This window comes from Solea senegalensis, linkage group LG18 (assembly GCF_019176455.1).
Source record: "Solea senegalensis isolate Sse05_10M linkage group LG18, IFAPA_SoseM_1, whole genome shotgun sequence".
Classification (NCBI taxonomy): Eukaryota; Metazoa; Chordata; class Actinopteri; order Pleuronectiformes; family Soleidae; genus Solea; species Solea senegalensis.
This window is the reverse complement of record NC_058041.1, coordinates 1,097,065-1,113,263: the sequence shown is the minus strand read 5'-3', so window position 1 is coordinate 1,113,263 and position 16,199 is coordinate 1,097,065. Positions and strand designations below refer to the sequence as shown.

General features: G+C 43.3%; 1 protein-coding gene across 1 annotated transcript; it reads right to left on the bottom strand.

The window, feature by feature from the left end:
- Positions 1–924: 924 nt before the first annotated feature.
- On the bottom strand, positions 925–13,339 carry bsk146 (brain specific kinase 146). Its single transcript, XM_044014451.1, has 5 exons — positions 13,109–13,339; positions 6,103–6,371; positions 5,470–5,672; positions 4,655–4,846; positions 925–4,575 (listed from the first exon to the last, which is right to left on the bottom strand). The coding sequence occupies exons 2-5, from the start codon at positions 6,272–6,274 to the stop codon at positions 3,841–3,843; spliced, it is 1,302 nt and encodes a 433-aa protein (XP_043870386.1). The 5' UTR covers positions 6,275–6,371; positions 13,109–13,339; the 3' UTR covers positions 925–3,840.
- Positions 13,340–16,199: the final 2,860 nt, after the last annotated feature.

Below are 16,199 nucleotides of genomic sequence, written 5' to 3'. Positions count from 1 at the left end.
TTTATGAGTGGTTTCATTTCGACCAGGGTTGAATCCAAGGTTGTTGTAATTGTGTTGTTATAGAAGTGCTGGTGTGTGACTTTTGTGTATTTGTGGTTGTAACGGTGATTTTTGTCATATGCGGTAGCTATAAATAAATGCTAACAACCAGAGTAGCTTCAGCTAAAAGCCCGTTTGCAGCATTCACGTTGACAGATTTCACCAAATTGCAAGTGTTATTTTTTACAGATCACAATCAATTTTTCCTGAGGGATTTTCTGACAAATTCACAGCTAACCAATCATCGTCCTTTTGGACAATTCTACAGCCATAAAATCACAATAAATCCAGAAGGCCGCATTTCCGTCCTGGTTTTTCTCAAATCCGCCCGATGTGCAAAGACCTTAACTCTAGACTGAGTCTGGCTCTGCTAAAAAAAAGTACTGGATACTTGGATGACTTTTACCAAACTGATGAAGATGCTAAACTCACTCATTTTCATGTTCTTTATGTAAATAAAACCTAGCTAATGGAGCCATACTTCAGCAGCTGGTAAAGTTAACATCCCCTGACAAATAAGCTATAGCATTTGACAAAAGCAGCTGCTAATGTCTAGCTACTGTAGCTAGATGCCTTGGCTACAGTGTTGGACATTAGTGTCTAGCTATAGTAGTTGCTAAGCTCAAATGGTGATGGTACTACATCTGGCTATAGCAGCTGCTAATGTGCTGCTTACACCAAAAGTCAAAGTCATGGCATCTGGCTATGGCAGCCGCTAGCGCTGACGCTACAGCATCTGGCGACAATAATAATACAAAATCCATATCGGGTTTGGTCCAAATTCTTGAACGCTCCGTCAGGTTTGACCAAAAAAACCCAAGTGTTAGTTAAATATCTGAGAATCAGTGGAGGAGGAGGAGCCAAACATCGGTCCACATTTCCTTCTGCATTTCGGTACCAATTCACAGACAGCAGCTTTTATTTGGAATAAAATCACAAATTAGATCTTATGTCGGCCAAACCTCACTCTAACAAATCTCCACTTGACATAAAATGAGACCGCGTGACGATGACACAACACAGTAGATCCACGTGATGATGATGATGATGATGAGAAGGAGGAGGAGGAGGAGGAGGTGTCGTCATCTCATGTGCAGCTGAACCTCACACGGTTAAAACACCAGCGTCCGTCTCTATCAGGACTGACCATTGTTCAGAGTCAGAGGGGTCAACGGTGAGGTCAGAGATTGTCACAAGATGGAGTCATTTACATACGGGGAGGGAGGAGCTTCGAGGGTTCCCAGCTGAGGTCAGCGACTCCCACGAGATAAAGAAACGCGTTGTTTTGTTTTTGCAGCTTTTTTTACGACATCTACAGTCCTACGGCTTGTGACTGGAGCAACACGGAGCACAAAGAGTCATGCAACACAAAACATCCATTCATATACATGAGCACATGTTTTTTTTTTCTTCAGGTTTTTTATAATGAGTCAAAATTCTCTCAAAAAACGAAATAAACTTAAAATTGAAAAAATTCCACAATTTCACTGTAAATTTGCAGAAATTCCTAGAATTTTTTTTTCATCGCTCGTCGTCCTCATGCTTTGCGTTTTCATTTTTTTCTGTTCCTGAAGGTGGCGCTGATGAGAGCACGACATTAACACCGATACAAATACGACACACACACAATAAAAACTAATTATTGTTTCCGATTTTTTAGCCCTAAGATCGTGATGATGCAAGAAATTGTGCTACAGCAAAAGTTCCACATCACATTACAATTTTTTTGTTGTTTTTTTTGTTTGCCAGTTCAAATTCATTCTTTTTTTTTGTGTAAATCTAACTTTTAGCTACATGTCATGCAATTACAAAAAACTGTCTTTTGTTTTTTGTTTGAGATTGAAAATGCTAAGTATTTATCCATTTTCTTTTCAGATGAAAATAAAAGTAACATAAAAAGAAAGCGAGAAATAAAAGTGCGTAGAAAAGATTCTTTTTTTCTTTTGACGGTGACGTAGATGAAGAACAGAGGCGTCGTAACTCTTTAGGTTCTCTGCTTTAGGTTTTTACGGCCAGTAGAGGGCGTATTTTATATCTGAAAACCACTCCGTAACTCATGTTGTAGCGGAACAACAAAGATAAACAGAAAAACAAAATAAATCTACTTTACAAAAAATAGAAAAAAATAGAAAGTTGAGTCTTTTTTTTGTTTTTTTTTTGAAGATTTGAATAAATAATAAAATCCTTAAAGGAAAATAAGTCGTTTGGATTCATACATACACAGTGATACACTCACACGTTCACATTTTTTTTGTTACACGGGAAACATTAAAACCGCCGCTCCTTTTGTTTTGTTTTTTTAGGATTGACCTTGAATTACTTCAGTCTTCAAAATTACAAATCCTTCATTGCTTCATCAGAATCTCAACGTTCTGCGCCTCTTCCTGTCTCTTTTTTGTTTTTGTTTTTTTTGCTGGAAGTATTGCTTTAAGAAAAAAAATTTGGTCGTCTCTTCACATGGTTTCAGCAACAGAATCTCTAATGGAAGCAATTTTTCCTTTGTTTTCACCAAAAAAAACCTATTTGTACTTGTTTGGTGGATTCAAAGCGTCTTTGATTTTGTCTCACGAGGAATGTAAACATCCTACAATTGGATTTTTATCTAGCGCAGGAGTTAGCACAACAATCTAACTTGTTATTCTGCTCGAAAAAAAGTTCTTGTTTCACTTTTTCACCACTAGGAGGCAGCCATCTTTGACTGGTGACGTCTGTTAGTTGCCGAATTAGCATTAATGGGAAAAAGACACGGCAGAATATCAAAGAATCACTTGTATCAAACTGATGAAGACGCTAAACTCACTCATTTTCATGTTGTTTCTGTGAAGAAGACCTTGCTATAGTTAGCTAATGCTTCAGTATCTGCTAAAGCTGCTAACATCACCAGCCAATGCTACGGGCATCTGGCTAAAGCAGCTGCTAATGTCTAGCTACTGTAGCTAGATGCCTTGGCTGTAGATAGCTGCTAAGTTCAAATGCTAATGCTTCAGCATCTGGCCACATTGACTGCTAACGTCGGAAGCCAAAGTCTGGCTACTGATGTTACAGCATCTGGCTATGATGTCTGGCTACTGTCACTATACGCCTTGGCTTCAGTGTTGAACATTAGTGTCTACATACAGTAGTTGCCAAACTCAAATGCTAAGGCTACAGCGTCAGGTCACAGTAGCTGCTAACATCAAATGCCAGAGTGATAGCATCTGGCTACGGCAGCTGCTAGCTCCAATCTCTGATGCTACAGCGTCTGGCTACAATTCATTGCACCATTTGTAAAAAAGAAAAATCGTATTTATCTTAAAATTTTCTTTTTACAATTGTTTCCATAATTAAAATCGTTGTCCTCTGAATCGTAATCAAATCAAAACGTGAGGTAAGCAAACATTCCAGCCGCCACCAATTTGAGTGAGTTTGGCTCCCTCTTTAGTGCCATAGAAGTCATTGCAACGTGCGGCGCCAAAAGAAAATGAGACTTAAACGGTCTCCTTTCCTTTTTAATTCATCAAGCTTACTTCGCCAAATTCTACTGGTAAACAAACAAATAATCAGAGTTCTTGTGATGCCCCCCAGTGGTGGAAAAAAAAGACGACTTTTTTGTAGCAAATCTGGAGGAATTTTAAGTCGATTGTTGAGCTAAATTTTGCAGAAGATAAAAAAATAAAACAGTCAAATTGTTCAGAGCTTCATCTCCACTTTGAACGTGTTGGTGCTCGTCGTCGGATTGTTTGTTTCCTGGCATGCACATCAGAGTGGTGGGGTTAGCAATAAAAGAGTGCAGTGCGGTGAGTCTGTAGCGCTCACACCGACTCACACACAGATCTCTATGGGCGTGGCCACCAGCATGCGGCCGCCCGGGGAACTGTTTTCTCGAGGCATCCGATCATAACTGTTGGTGGACGACACGGAGCTGTTGGTGGAAACGGGCACGAAATGGTGGCCACCACCCGGATCCATCATCCCACCCTTGGCTGTGCCACCGCTGCCCCTCTCCACCGCCACTGGAGACATGGGAGACAGTGGCGAGAGAGGCGATAACGTCTGCTGCTTCATCCGCTCCACCAGCAGCTCCTCATCCTCCTCGCCGGATGAGGAGGATGAGATGGTGCCGTTCACGTCACCGCCACCTCCTCCACCACCGCCAACCCTCTCGCCACCACCTCCGTTTCCCGTGTTGCTGTTGCCGTTGTTGTTGTTGTTCTCTGCGTCCAGCATCCAGGAGTGGCTGAAGTATCCAAACACCTCTTTGACGGAACAGCGGCGGTCCTGCTCCACAGAGAGCAGCCGGCGGAACATGCGCAGCGCCTGCTCGGTGAAGCGCCTCCACTGCGACGGCACCGTGTTGGTCCTCCTCCTCTGCCAGCGGATGAACTCCTGGTAGAAGGAGTCAGAAGGTAGCGCCTTCTCCCAGGGGAAGTTACCCGTCAGCATGCAGAAGAGCAGCACGCCAAAGGCCCAGACGTCGGTGCTGTAGTCCACGCAGAAGCCCTCATGGCGGGACACGTCGCAGAGTTCCGGGGCCGTGTAGGGGATGGTACCACTCACCTAGACGGGGAAAGTTAAAAAGGTTAGCGACAAGGCTAATCTTAATCATTAAAGGTCGCAAACTAGTTTGACTACTCACTCTTTTCACAGGTGAGCCAGCCCGGCGGGTCATACCAAAGTCGGACAGCTTGACCTTTCGGCATTCTCTGTCAAAAATGAGGATGTTTTCGGGTTTGATGTCCCTGTGGACCAGCTTCTTACAGTGCAGGTAGTCCAGAGCAATGGCGACCTGGTGCACACAGCGCTTCGCCACCGACTCAGGAAGACCAACCTGAGAGACAATGGGCAGAAGAAGGTCAAAGTGGAACGGGAATGTCGTCAGTAAATAAAGACTGAGAGAAGCAGACGCCCAAATTTCCTGTTGGTTCACGAGACAAAGAAGTTAGAAGCACATTATCAGGACCTTTCTTACAGTCACACATACGCAGGGTGTTGACGATTGCTGCTGAGGAGAACTGCACACTCACTACCAGGCAGTTTTCCTTCTTATTTGCAACATCATATCATATCATCTCCTCCATCTTGGCTACATTACTGTGGCTGCTTTCAGTCTTGCATTGAAGGTCCTGATATTGTCCAGACGGGCAGTCTGTGAGGACATTTTCAGTTTTCCTGCCAACTCCCTCGACAAATCCCTGGATAATGTCTGAGTAATTAATGTACTCCCTCCTGCATTTGAGGATCTGATTTATACTTGATTTTAACTGAAACTTTGTCAGGACAGTTCATTTCTTTGAGTCAATAGACTATAAGAAATGAACATAGTCTTCTGGGTGAAAAATAACCCCCTTTTTAAAGAAAGTGCACTAGCTGTCAACCACACATCCTACTGCCTTGGATTCACTTCTCAGCAACAACAAAACGCACAGCGATGACAAGAAGAATGGACCAAACCTGCGGAGGAATGATATCAAAGAGGTCTCCAGCCAGGGCGTACTCCTGTGCGAACACGTAGTACTCGTCGGTCTCAAATGCGATGCCGAACATGTTGATGATGAAGGGGCAGGGCGACAGGTAGAGGGAGATGCTGTACTCGCGCAGGAATGACTTCAGCTTGGTCGTCTTCTTCTTCAGGAACTTCAGAGCCATTTTTGTGCCTTTTTGGAGGGAAAAGACAATAACAGATGATGTTTTTCAGATTCAGGATTTGTTGCTTTATTTGCTCCACATGTTCTGGCAGCGTTTGGCAAGGGGCAGAGCTGAAGATGCTGAGATTTCCGTTGGGAGTGACCAGGATGGACAGGATTAGAAAGAGATTTAGGCTTAGGTTGAACGGTTTTGGAGATAAAGTAAGAGAGCCAAGGTTGAGGTGGTTTGGTCACGTGCAGAGGAGGGATAGTGATTATATGGGACAAAGGACAAAGGATTTGGAGATGGAGCTGGAGGAAAGACCACAGAGAGGATTCATGGATGTTGTGAAGGTGGACATGAGGACAGTTTGGGTAACAGAAGAGGACACAAGGGAATGGACAAGATGGAGGCCGATAGTCGAAAGAAGAAGAAGTGCTGGCAGCATTTAGCCCTCACCTCTGATCTTGTGGATCACCAGGTCCACCTTGCCGTAGGTCCCTTTGCCCAACTCTCTGATGACCTCGTAGTACTTGTTGACCTCCAGCTGCTCCAGGTTCTGGGCCGCGATCAACTGCAGCTCATCCAGGATGTCCATGTTGGCTCGGGATACAAGCGGAGAGGAGCTCATGCTGGGGACAGTTTTAAGTGACGGACCAGTGGGCGAAATAACTCGGGTACGGACACTCAGAAGAAACAAGAGCCGCAGAGGCTAACAGCTGGTGTCACTGAAGAAACAAGAGGAGAGACAGTTTTAGAACAGTTCAGTAAATTCCAATGTTTTATTTAGTGACATTGGTGTTGGAAATCCTTGAATCCGGTTCACGGAAGTCACACAAACAACAAACGAGGCGGCAGTAGACCACCAGCTAAAAACTTTGGTGCAGACTTAATCTGGCTTTCATTTTATTAGGTGAGCATTTTATTAAGTGGCTAAATTCAATTATTTTTTCTCCTTGTGTCGGCAGTGGCAGCTATCAGCTGCTATTTAAACATTTATCTTTTGACCCTCTGGGCCACCGTAGCTTTGTGATAATTCCGTTGATTAGAAGTGTTGATCTGCAGCGTGATCGCCACTGAAAATGCTAATTATCTGCAGTGAAGGCTGAAGTCATTTGAGATGCTGTTTGCCGGGGAGTCAGAGCTGAGTCACACACACACAATGCTGCAGTGTGATTATTCTTGGTGACTGCTTTCTTTTTTCCCTCCTGCCAAATCCTGACCCTCACTCTATACATCCTGAAGAGGAAATGTAGCACACACACACACACACAGTCATTACATAACCCGAAGTGTTGGAGAGCTACTTCTCTCCTTCCCTAAAGCTTCTTGTCGTTGCTCACAGTGAAACCACACTCATACACTACGCCTGCAGCAATTTAGCAATTTCTACCACTTTATCGTCCACAGGAGGGTCGCGGGGCGTGCTGTGCCAACCTCAGCTGACCCTGGACAGTCCCAAAGGTTCGGTGTGTGAGAATTGATTGACCTCTGAAGGCCCTGGTATACCCACGCTTCAGGGTCCTGTAGTATCTCACTTCACCATCGGGTGGCGGTACAAGTCTGGACGCATTCCTACCAAAGGAGAAGAAGAGACAGATGCTACAGCTCCCTTGACATGTCTGGTTCGAGCAGTTCACAGCTGAAAGGATCGTCGAGGGTCGCCCGGTCCAGGCTCGGACAACGATCTTTGGCGACTACTTCTTCTGCTGTCGAAATGGTTTTTCTGCGTGGTGAGCGGGGCTTAATACTCCCCCTACTGGTGGGGTAGAAATTGAGTTTGCACATGCGCTGTCCACGAGCACCCAAGCTTCCAGTTTTTGGAACCGCACACAACAAAGGGAGCCTGACCTCCAACTCAAATGACCCGATGTTGTTTGTAAAATAGGCGCCCCCTAGTGGTCAGCAATACTTTTTACCCAAGGCAAAAGTCGCCCTTAAACTTTACTGATATCGTCCGGTAATAATGGACGGGAAGTAAATCATGTAAAACTAATCCTGTCCAAATAGAGTTTACGATCTGATTATCTTTGGTTTACGGGCAGTTGTTCAACAGTTTATGGACCAAACAAATAAAGAAAACAAGTGACAGATTCGTCAATAACTAATAAAATAATCCTGTTTTTCTCGGTTTAGTTCCAGCCTGACTTTCCACTGAGCGCTGGTTTAATCTCTGGTGGAGTTTGTGATGCAGAAAATAACAGTGACACAGACTGAGCAGCTGCAGCTCGTCATAACCTGAGTCACACACACACACACACACACACACACACAGTGAGAGCAGCGTGCTGACTTAAGTTCTCTGTCATCACATCCACAGGTGTTCCTCTGTGGGTGTGTCATCTTTTCTTTGTTTGTGCCGAGTGGACAGGAAGAGCAGGTGAGGACGGACGAGACGCCTTAAATAAACCAGTTCCTCAGAAATATTGAGGTTCTACCTCATTAGGACCAGGTTTTGGTTTCCATGAGGACTACTGGTCCTGACAAGGTCATGTTTTTATGACAGTAAAGAAGTCCATGTGTCAAAAAATTTAATGAATTAATTATTAATCAATTACTAAATGAATTGTCAACTATTTTAATAATGGATTTGATTATTAAATGTAAATATTATCTGGTTTCTTTGCTCCATGTCACAAAGAGGTTTATGGACCAAACAAGACAAGATTGACATTTATCAACATTTTCTACCCAGACAAGAATAATTATGACAATAACCGTTATAGTTATTATATTACAGTGTTGAACAGGTGTACCTAATAAAGTGGCCACAGCGAGTCCATCCTGAACATCTCACCTGCAGCTCGTTCCCTCATCAAGACTCCACACCTGACTCTCACCAGATCGTCCAGCCCCCAGGTGAGGTCCGCCCCCTGTCCACATTATTAGGTACACCTGCTTTGTTTACTATAAATATCGAATCAGACATTAAAGCTTGAGTTCAAACCTGAGTTCACACTGAGGAAAACTGTGATTTAAATGACTTGGTTGTTGGTCACAAACATCTCTAGTGTTTTTACAGAAAATTATCCAAAAGTAAAGTATGTAAAATATCCAGTGAGCGTCATCTCTGAGAGAAAAATGACATTTTGAGCATCACTCATCTTATTTATTTTGGAAACTGGCGTCACACGGCGCCCCCTGTCTTCACCTTTGTGTGTTTGTGTTTACTGCGTCTCTATTTGTACAGAAGCAGCATCAGACTCAGAGCTGGATGAGTCATCAGGTCAGGCTCTGCATGTGGAGAGGAAGTCTGCTAACACAGTGTGAGTGTGTGTGTGGGCTCGCATTATTATCTTTATGAGGTCCAAAAAACGTACAAAACTATCTTTGTGGGGACATTTTGCCGCGGCCCCACAACTTAAAAGGGCCTTTGCAGGGTTAAGACCTGGTTTTAGGTTAAAGGTTAGACACTCGGGGCTTATTCACACCAGGATAGTCCGGATTAGATTGGGCGGTGAATGCCAAATAATGTCATTTGGTTTGGTTCACTTTCACACTGCACTTTTGGAAGCGGACCAAACCACCTGGACAACAGTTCAAACAGCTGCTCGTTTGGGGCTACGAGGAAGAGAGAAACGCGGCTCATGGATTGTCCAAGACCGAAAACAGAAATCCGTCCCCTTCAGCCGGTTTGTTCACCACCAAAACAAGCAATGGAGCAACACCATGTATGCAGACTTGAGGTTTCTGTTTTTACTTTGGTGTTCAAACATCATTGGGTTTTCACAAGAAGCTGCCCGTTATGAGCTCTTGGCAAGCGAGCCGAGACCCACCAAGGTTTTCATACTCAACAGAGATCAGCTTTCACACCTGTCCAAATGAAGTGGACTGCTCCGTTTAAAGTGGACCAAACTGCTCTGGTGTGACAGCGCCCCTTAGTTGTGATGGTTAAGGTAAGGGGCTCACTGAAGCCCGTGGTGTACTTCATTGCATGTCGCATATCATATCGTATACTTGTGCGCCAGGGTCCTGTAGTAAACAAGTCTGGACACATTCCTACCAAAGAAGAAGAGAACGATGCTACAGCTCCCATTGAGGCTCAAGGGTCGCAAGGGTCTCGGCTCGGATGACTATCCTTGGCGACTACTTCTTACGTTTTCGACCCACGCGTTCTTTGCGAACCTGAGCATTCGTGAACGCGGTCCAAGACTCTGAACCAAACTCTGGTTCGCTTGAAAGAGGTGGTCTTGGACCGCTCACAACTGAACTCTGGAGCAGGGGAAGAATAAGCCTCACAGACCTGGACCACTTGGATGATAGCCTATGTCCTCTGACGTTTTTCTGACCTTTTCCTCCCGGTTCTCTCCGCTCCTTACTCAGGAATGTGGATGACAACCCTGAGGCTGTAGCCCCTCCTCCACATCCAACCACCTGCTTATCATATCTGAACAATAGCTGAGCAGTATTTCAGGGTTCTAACTGGTTCTACCACACTAGCCACCATCGCAGAGCTGCACCAATTGGACTGCATGTCTTTGGATTGCGTGAGTAAGCTTAAAGTTCCCGAGAGAAACAGCGAGAACCTTCTCACTGTGAGACACCAGAGACTCCACCACGACCCCGGAATAGTTGTGTCACAGATCACAGACACAAAATACACCACGTTCCTTTCAAAGCGAGGACAAATCCCCCCCCGGTCTACACTGTCGCCAGGGTTAACACTGTGGAAACACAGCAGAGACCAGGAGCCTCACCAGGCTAAATCCTAGGCTGCTTATGTAACCAGTGTGCAGACCAAACACCGTGATCACAGCCACGTCCACCCCCCAGCCCCCGATGCAGCCATGCTGCCCTCATCCAATTAAAGAGACACCATATTAGTCCTTTTATCCAGTTCTCTGTGACCGCTCTGTCTTTGTGACGCACGACTCACACAAACACAAACAATCCAGTTTCTCAGAGTGAGAGTTACCAGAGAAACACAAGACTTTTATGATCAAAAGTGACCGACTGCTGCTGCTGCTGCTGCTGCTGCTGCACACACACAATCAAAGACTCAGGAGTGTGTGTGTGTGTGTGTGTGTGTGTGTGTGAGCAGAGGCCAGCATCTCTGCACCAACATCACTAACACATGTCGGTGAGTGAAAACCCCAGTGATGCAGATTTAGGCCACGTTTACAGCTCAGACGTGTCATTATTCAAGCCTTCGTCTTCACCTCTGACCTTTCTGTTACGAGACGTCTGGGTGAAGGCGAATGAAGGATTTCAAACACACAAGCCACAAAAGAACACATTTGACCTCACTGATGGAGGCAGAAGTGTCTCAGGCTCTTCACTGCACCAGGATGTCAAATCGCTGATATTTTCAAGGGGCAGGAGAGTGAGTAGTTTCAGTTTCCTGTCAGAAAAAGCTGTCCAGCAGCGAGATAAAGACGCAAACATGAGGTTTTATTGCGTAAAATCAAGTCTTTCCTTGTGTGAGCACTGATTTGTGTCTGTGCCTCATACGACTGCACTTTAACTGTCGTGTAAAGGCGGAGAAAACAGGCTGAAAACTGTGTTTTTGAGGCCAAAATAAAATATGCAGGTGAAATGGTGAATAATAGAAAACAGCATTTTCGCAGCTGTGCGGTGACGTGACGTGAGCAGCGCCCGCAGCCAGCGAGACGGGACAGTGGATGTGACCTACATTGTGATCTGTGACTCATGCTGGATCTCTATGTGTGTGTGTGTGTGTGTGTGTGTGTGTGTGTTTTAATCCAGGAGCTTCTGAACCCACTTAGATCAGCTGTGTCTCAATCTCAACTCACAAACCTCCCACTGTGCTTCAGAAAACACGCAGCAGCCGAAGATTCAGCTTAAAAAAAGCAGATGCTAAAAAAAGAAATACCTGCTGCCATCTCGTAACCCACTGGTGTGCGAGCTCTTATTTTGAAGGCTTGAGTTTTTTATTAGTGCCATCTGGTGGGGGTTTCTCTTTTTTTGAAAGCAGCCCTTATTGGCTGTTTTAATTCAGGCTCCGCCCCTTCATAGGACACATTGAAGGCTAATTGCCTCTCAAATGTGCCCTTCCATTCCTGAGCAACAAAAAATCGGACAAACCTTTCCTCAGATTCAATGTGCGACAAAGTTTTGAATTGAAATATTTTAAACTAACTGCTAACTATCTTTCTAGTTAGCTATAGCTTTTTAGCGAGCTGACTATCTTTTTATTTGGCTCTATCTTCCTAGTTAGCTAACTATCTGTCTAGCTAGCTAACTAGCATAACGAGTTTACTGCAAAATTTCGTAGAATTCGCACAATTTGTAACTGAATTTTCACTGACTTTGTACGTTAATGTTATTGTGTGCTAAAAATTCATGTCGCATTCCATGTGAACACCTACAAACCTGCATGTATCACTGGAGTCGCCCCCTGATGGCCATTCATAAGAATACCAGTTCCAGGCGATTATATTATTTTGTAAGGAAGCACAGACTGGACAGTAATTTAGTCTATTTTTACAGTTAATCGCAATAATTTTGTGAATGACAAAAACCTACTGTATTTATTGTTTATGTTGTTTACAATATCGGTGGAAAAAATGGTTAAAAATAAGATCGTATCGTCATAATTATACTGCTGTATTAAAAGATTGTCAATAGTTGGCGTGTGACAGTTATCGCAAAAAAAAAAATCATAATTGCAAAGACGGTCAGAAAACTCGCAATTACATATTTTCGCCACATCGTTCAGCCCTATTTGCTTAAAACATATTTATTTTTTTATTTTATTTTTTTGAGGCAATGTACAATAATATTGCATATTGCCAAATGAAACATTAGCGATGTTCCAGATTCACAATTGTAGCAATAATGGAAATTCACAATTACCAACTTATTGTTAGCATTTCTTTATTGCAATGCACAATAATATCATATATTTTGACATATAAAACTTACTTATAGAGTGTTTTCTATCACCATGAATGATAACACTGAGTATTGTCAGGTGAAACATTAGCTTCACCAAATATCATCCCGGTAATGGAAATTCACCACAATCAACAATCAAGACAATTATTGTTAGCGATTATTATTGTGATGCACGATAATATTGTATATTTTGACATATAATTCTCCTATTCATGACTGTATCGATAATGGAAATTCACAACAATCAATTTATTGTTAGCGGTTATCGTTGTGATGCACAATAGTATCCCGATGTTGGGAATTCACCAGTCAACTCGAGATCACATTGACGATTATCTATTTCAACACATTGACTTAATGAGAGTGATTTCTCTGGCGATTCACGATAAAATCGTTGCATCACTCAAGCACATTTCCCTGCAGCAGCAGCAGCAGCAGCAGCAGTAGTGTTGTTGTCACTTCGCTGCTGCTGCTGCTGCTGCTGCTGCACAGAATGTGGCCTGATCGATGATGCGTTGAAGGACCAGGCAGTCCGTAACTGCTGCATCACTGACTCTGGGTGCAGGTGAGGATACACCGTCAACCCGGCTTTCATTCTGGTACTCACCCTTCACTCAGTGTGTGTGTGAGTGGATGCCGCCCTGTCACCGTAGGCTGCTGGTAAACAGCGCATACTAAGGCCGGGTGAGCCGCGGGGAAAAGCCGGGTACAGTCCGGGGAGAAGCCTCCGAGCAGCGGTGCGTCTGCGGATGTGACGCCGGGCATCGCGCTGCCTCTGTGGGCTCTGCGTCCTATTGTCTCCGCATCGCTATGTCCTCTAGGATGAGAGCAGAGGAGAGGAGGAGAGGAGAGGAGGAGGAGAGGGAGGAGAGGAGGAGGAGGGGGAGGAGGAGGACACAGGCCCGCCCCATCCTCTCAGCTCCACCAATGAGAGCGCTGCTCCTCCGAGCGCTGTCGCTGCCCGCTGTCTCCGTACAGACTATGCTGCGTTCATGTGCTGTCGGAAACATCTCAGAATTCGCTGACTGTACATTTTTTGTTTTATGTGTTTTTATTGTTGTTGTTGTTGAGACAAACCAGATAAAATGTGTGCGTGTGTGTGTAGATTCTCAAAAACACTGACACTTCAGTGATTTCAAGAGTTAAAATGTATGAAAGAAGCCTGAAATAAATGATCTCTTTTCTGTGGGACAGAGCAAAAACATTTATTCCAGATTATATAGACTGGTTTATCTAGCTAATTTACTAGATTAAAGATTAGCTAGCAAGAATTACCTTTCTTGCTAGCTAATTTTTAGTTAGCCCTATCACTCTAGCTAGCTATATTTTTAGTTAGCTCTATCTTTATAGCTAGTTAACTATCTTTCTGGTTAGCTATATCTTTCAAGCTAACTATCTTTCTAGTTTGCCAACTATCTGTCTAGCTAGCTAGCTCGCATACGATTTTCAAATATATTTTTCCCAACAACAATAGTAGTAGTAGTAGTAAGAATGACAATGATGGTAATGATGCTTAAAATGTACGTATACATGTAGCATTTGTCCTGCTAAATTAAAACAATATTACAATGTATGGAACATTTGATGGAAATAAAAACCCATTAAAACAATAAAGAAAAAGGTAAAAGTAAAAAACTACTTTGCTTCAGGGTGGGAATCTCCAGAGACTCCATGATACGATGTTATCACAATATTTCAGTTAGGGTATGATATTATCATGATATTGCAAAATACTATTTTGTAGTAGTATTTGCTAAATCATATACTGTGATATACTTGCACATGTTTTTTTTAACAGTTTAACAGTTTTTTAAAATCAGTTAAAAAATGATATGCTAAAAAATATTGATACTTAGCAGCAGAATATTATGACGTTTCACTTTTCTCCCCATCCCTACCTTTGATTATTGATACATTCATTTGAGTGTTATTTTTTTTAATGTAAAATTAAAACATTTAAGCTTCATGAATGTGAATATTTTTCTTCACTCTTGTATAAATGTGAGCTGAACATCTTTTGTTTGCTCAAGAACGTTAATGAACTGTGTTTGTCAGAGACACAGATCCAGAATCTGGCTCTTTTTAATCAGAGTTTACTGGCTGCACCTGTGTTGTTCTGTCACAGCTGAGGACAATCAGCTCAGCTGAGGCTATAAATGCAGGTGGAAGTTCCTCTGCTCACATGGTTTTGGGTCTCCAGAGAGTCGACACCTTCAGTCGCCTCTCTCTCAGTTTTCTGTTTTTTTGTGTTGAAATCTTATTTTGAATGTGTGTTTCTTCTTGTTTAACTGGGTCCTGCTTTATTTTTGGTTTGGGTCCAGTTCTTAGTTTGTCGTTTATCAGAAACACTGCCACCATAACCACCATTGACCTTCAGAGTTTGTTTCTTAGGAAAAAGAAAGAACAATAGTCACTAAAAGCACTAAAACCCTGGTCGCTGAGCTAAAGTTTACTGAACATATTTCCCCTAAATATGTTCAAATGAGTGTAAAAACTTTTTTCTTACAATAAGTGTTTTGTATGTACTCTGGTCAAGGGTCTTGCTTTACAGAGGCCGCCATTTTGCACTGCCGTGTTTCTACAGAAGCTCAAATGTACAAACTAGCCAGCGCAAGCTACATAAAGCTTATTATTACACAAATGAACAAGATCTCCTCCGACATTAACCTGGTCAATAACATCTGTAGCTACGAGAAAGAACTTGTTAATCTCATACGAAACACCATCATAGTTCCCTGTTGCAATCTGCAATCCCACCATTAGCTGGCACTAATTCTTTCATATGGGACCTTTTCTGGTATACTTCCCTTTTATTTATTAGACAGGACAGAGTAACGACGTGTGTGTGGGACAGTGGGGAAATGACCTCAAGGGGAATCGAAGCCAAGTAGCTGCAAAACTCTGTGACTTAAAGCTAAGATTTACGAGGCAGGCCTGAACGCATCATGAATGAAACAGAGGGAGTGTGCATGTGGTGCAGGAGTTGGTCCCGCCTCCATGTAAAAACAGGAAAACAAACATTACCTGGTCTAAATCTTTGCTCAGTGTGTGCATCTGTAACAAGCCCAAGAACAAACACGATGCTTCTCCGAGACTTCAGTGTAGTTCAATGAAGTCTGGAAACTCAACTCTCAACTTATTTCCACATATAGGCACATTTTTCACATCTTGTGTTTTGAACCTTTTCTTTTAGAAAACTGCCCTCTGGGTCACAAAAGTGTTGCATCACACAGTGAGAACGAGGGAGGCTGTTTTTCTAATATCTGCACTAGCACCATCACATGGGTGTAATGTGGCCTGGTTTGTGAGGATTACCGTCCCCTCTGTCGACCTGTTATATCATTTAGTCTCAGTCGCATATGCATGGGTCGTATAAGAGTCATGAAGGAATGAAAAAACGCTCAGTTTGTTTCATTCATACGTTCATTTTCTACCCCGTTATCCTCCACTTGAGTGTCACCAGAGGCTGGGGCAATCCCAGCTGACGTGGTGAGGGGTGGTGGTCACACCTTGGAAAGGTCTTTGGACTGCAGGAGGGAAACAGAGTACCTGCTCACCACTGCACCACCATGTGACCCTTGGTAGGTTGTTCACTGAACAGTTAAACAGCCATTTATGACAAACGTGGACATTCATCAAAAGCCTCGTCTTGATGAGAAATAAGTAAGTGTTGTATGAATCGAGTCAATCACCATCAG